Source organism: Manacus vitellinus, unplaced genomic scaffold (genome assembly GCF_001715985.3).
Source record: "Manacus vitellinus isolate BGI_N305 unplaced genomic scaffold, ASM171598v3 scaffold_127_pilon, whole genome shotgun sequence".
In the NCBI taxonomy this organism is placed as follows: domain Eukaryota; kingdom Metazoa; phylum Chordata; class Aves; order Passeriformes; family Pipridae; genus Manacus; species Manacus vitellinus.
The window spans coordinates 223,257-225,979 of record NW_021938935.1 but is presented as its reverse complement, the minus strand read 5'-3'; the positions used below and the strand labels follow the sequence as shown (position 1 = coordinate 225,979).

The following is a 2,723-nucleotide window of genomic DNA, read 5'->3' as shown; positions in this document are numbered from 1 at the left end:
CGCCGCTCCCGTTGGCTCCCGCCTGAGCGTTCCCTGCGCTGGGGCATCTTCTCTCTAACTCTCTTCTTTTCCTTCCTCCAATTTTGCCCCTTCACCTTCTTCTCCTTTCTCTCCTCTCCTCTGCCCTTCCTCTCCCTAAGTTTCGAGGACTCCACCCTGTCCACAGCCACTACCCTTGAGTATATCCCCACCTCAGCAGGCGATCCCAAATTCCAGAGGCCCCGCACGCTCATGCGCCAGCAAAGTCTGCAGCAGCCCCTCAGCCAACACCAGCGTGGCAACCACAGCCAGCCCACCACCAGCCAGAGCCTGGGCCACCTCCAGGCCCACAGCGGCCCCTCCGGTACTGCTGCCAACTCCCGCGGCACCCGCGGCGGCCAAACGCGCCAGGGAACAGCCGCCGGCTCCAAGCAACGCATGGCCGGGGGCCGGAGCCGCTCCAACCCCGGCAGCTGGGACCACGTGGTGGGGCAGATCCGCAGCCGCGGCTTGGACATGAAGTCCTTCCTGTAAGTATGTGCTCTCCAGCGCTCTTCCCTCCATCGCCATCCCCATCGCCTCCTCCTCTGCTCCACCATCCTCTGCATCTCTGTCTCCTCTGGTCCATCGTCCTTTCCATCTCACTCTCCTCTGCTCCATCCCTCTGCTCCATCCCTGTCTTCTCTGCTCCATCCCTCTGCTCCATCCCCGTCTCCTCTGCTCCATCCCTCTGCTCCATCCCTGTCTTCTCTGCTCCATCCCTCTGCTCCATCCCCGTCTTCTCTGCTCCATCCCTCTGCTCCATCCCCGTCTCCTCTGCTCCATTCCTCTGCTCCATCCCCATCTCCTCTGCTCCATCCCCGTCTCCTCTGCTCCATCCCTCTGCTCCATCCCCGTCTCCTCTGCTCCATCCCTCTGCTTCATCCCCATCTCCTCTGCTCCATCTCTCCCTCAGTCCCTCTCTCCATCCCTCTTTCCTCTGTTCCATCCCTCTGTTTCATCCCTCTCTCTGCTCCTTCATTTGCCCCCGCACAGCCGCTCGTCCATCACCCCCTCGGGGACACACTGCTCATTCCCGCGGGAAGATCCATGTTCCCTCCATCCCCCTCACGGGGGCAGGGATGACCCACCTGGCCCGGGGGGCTCAGGGAAGGGTCCCCCAGTTTTCTTTGCCATGTCACCGGCTGGGCTGGATATTGCACTCCTTTTCCATCCCCAGGGAATGCAGGGATGATCCAGCCCGCGGGATAGCCACCGGCGCTGTCCCCGGGGAGTGACATTGTCCCAAGGATTCGGGGAGGGGGGGGTGGTGGCCCCCGGGCAGGGCGACCGTGTGTTGGGTCCTGATATCGCTCCCAGCCGGAGGATCCGTGTGATCCTTAAGCTCCTTAACCCCATCTCCTCCATCGGCGCTGGATTCCCAGCATCAAACCCCGGGGGCTAATCCGAGTCCCGTGTTGTCACCGTGTCTCGGCACATGACAATGTCACTCCTCCGCAGAGCTGGTGCCCCCGGCTCCATCCTCCCCTGGATTCTCCAGCTCCTCCCTTTCCTCCGTTTGCCCCCCAGCACCCTGGAAAAAGGGATGCTGAGGTCCCAGCTGCGCCTCCCGCAGACTGGGAATGCTGGGAGTGGGACACGGGGACTGATCCTGCCCTTCCATGAGCTGGCACAGCACCTCCTGCATCAGGATTAGGTGGGAAACACCCCGAGAGGCACCAGTTTGGGTGCTCATCCCGCTCCTTCCCGCACAGGCAGCTCTGGAGAGAGGGACGAACCTTCCTCCGGGCCCCCTGGGGTGCACTGACCGTGACCCCACCCCGCTCCTCATTCCTCTCCGATCTTCCCTTTCCCACCGAGAGGTCCCTTCCAGCTTCATTTCCCGGGTTCCCAATATGGAGCTGCGGCTCCTCAGCCGTCCCGAGGGTCACGTTCTCCCTGTTTACCGAGCCCTGGTGCCGCTTCCAGCCTGGAATGGGCGGAGGGGGAGCAGCCGCAGCGCCCAGACGTGCCGAGTCAGCGCGGAGGAGCCGCTGCCGCTTCCCACCGCCTCTTTCCCGATCCATTGATTTTCCTTTTGCTCTGCTCACCCTCCCCGGCGCCGCGGTGTAAATGCGGCTCCGGATCCCACAGAGGCCGCTCCAGAGGGGGCAAAGAGCCTCGGATAGGGCACCACCGCCCCCTCGTCCATGGAATGATGCCGGTGCCTCACTCCTGCCATAACGTCCCTCATTCCCAGCCCCTCCGGTCGCCTTTTCCCCCTTTCACCAGGATTTTGGCATCCTCCCTGCCTGGACCGGTGGAGGAGAGGGATATCCAGGCGGGGGTATCCATCTCCCCGGAGCCGGTGCCTTTCTCCCCGCAGCCCATCCCGCAGGAGCCGGCGGGCGCATCCAGGGGCCCCTCGCCGAGGTCCCGCCGGCTCCTGCCGGTTCCCCGCCTGACGCTGTGTTCTCCTCTCTCTTTCTCTCTCTCTCCCACTGCCGGCGGGGCCCGCCCGGGCAGGGAAGGCCGGATGGTGGTGTTATCCCTGGTTTTGGGACTCTCAGAGCAAGATGACTTTGCCAATATTCCCGACCTGCAACCCGCTGGGACGCAGCCGAACCAGGCGAACGCTCAGGGGGACAAGAGGTATGAGCGAGGACGAGGCCGGTCCCGCAGGAGGAGGACACGAGGGCCCCATCCAGGGAGGAGGAGGAGGAGGAGGAGGAGGAGGCTGCCCTCGTGGAGCGCCAAGGTTGGAG

General features: G+C 63.9%; 1 protein-coding gene across 1 annotated transcript in view; it reads left to right on the top strand.

Moving 5' to 3' along the window:
• The window catches only part of SYT7 (synaptotagmin 7), a 21,309-nt gene that overhangs the window by 10,318 nt on the left and 8,268 nt on the right, over nt 1-2,723 (top strand). The window contains exons 6-7 of the mRNA XM_029965957.1: nt 141-509; nt 2,485-2,610. Of these exons, the coding sequence (XP_029821817.1) occupies nt 141-509; nt 2,485-2,610 (495 nt within the window). The remainder of the gene's footprint in view (nt 1-140; nt 510-2,484; nt 2,611-2,723) is intronic.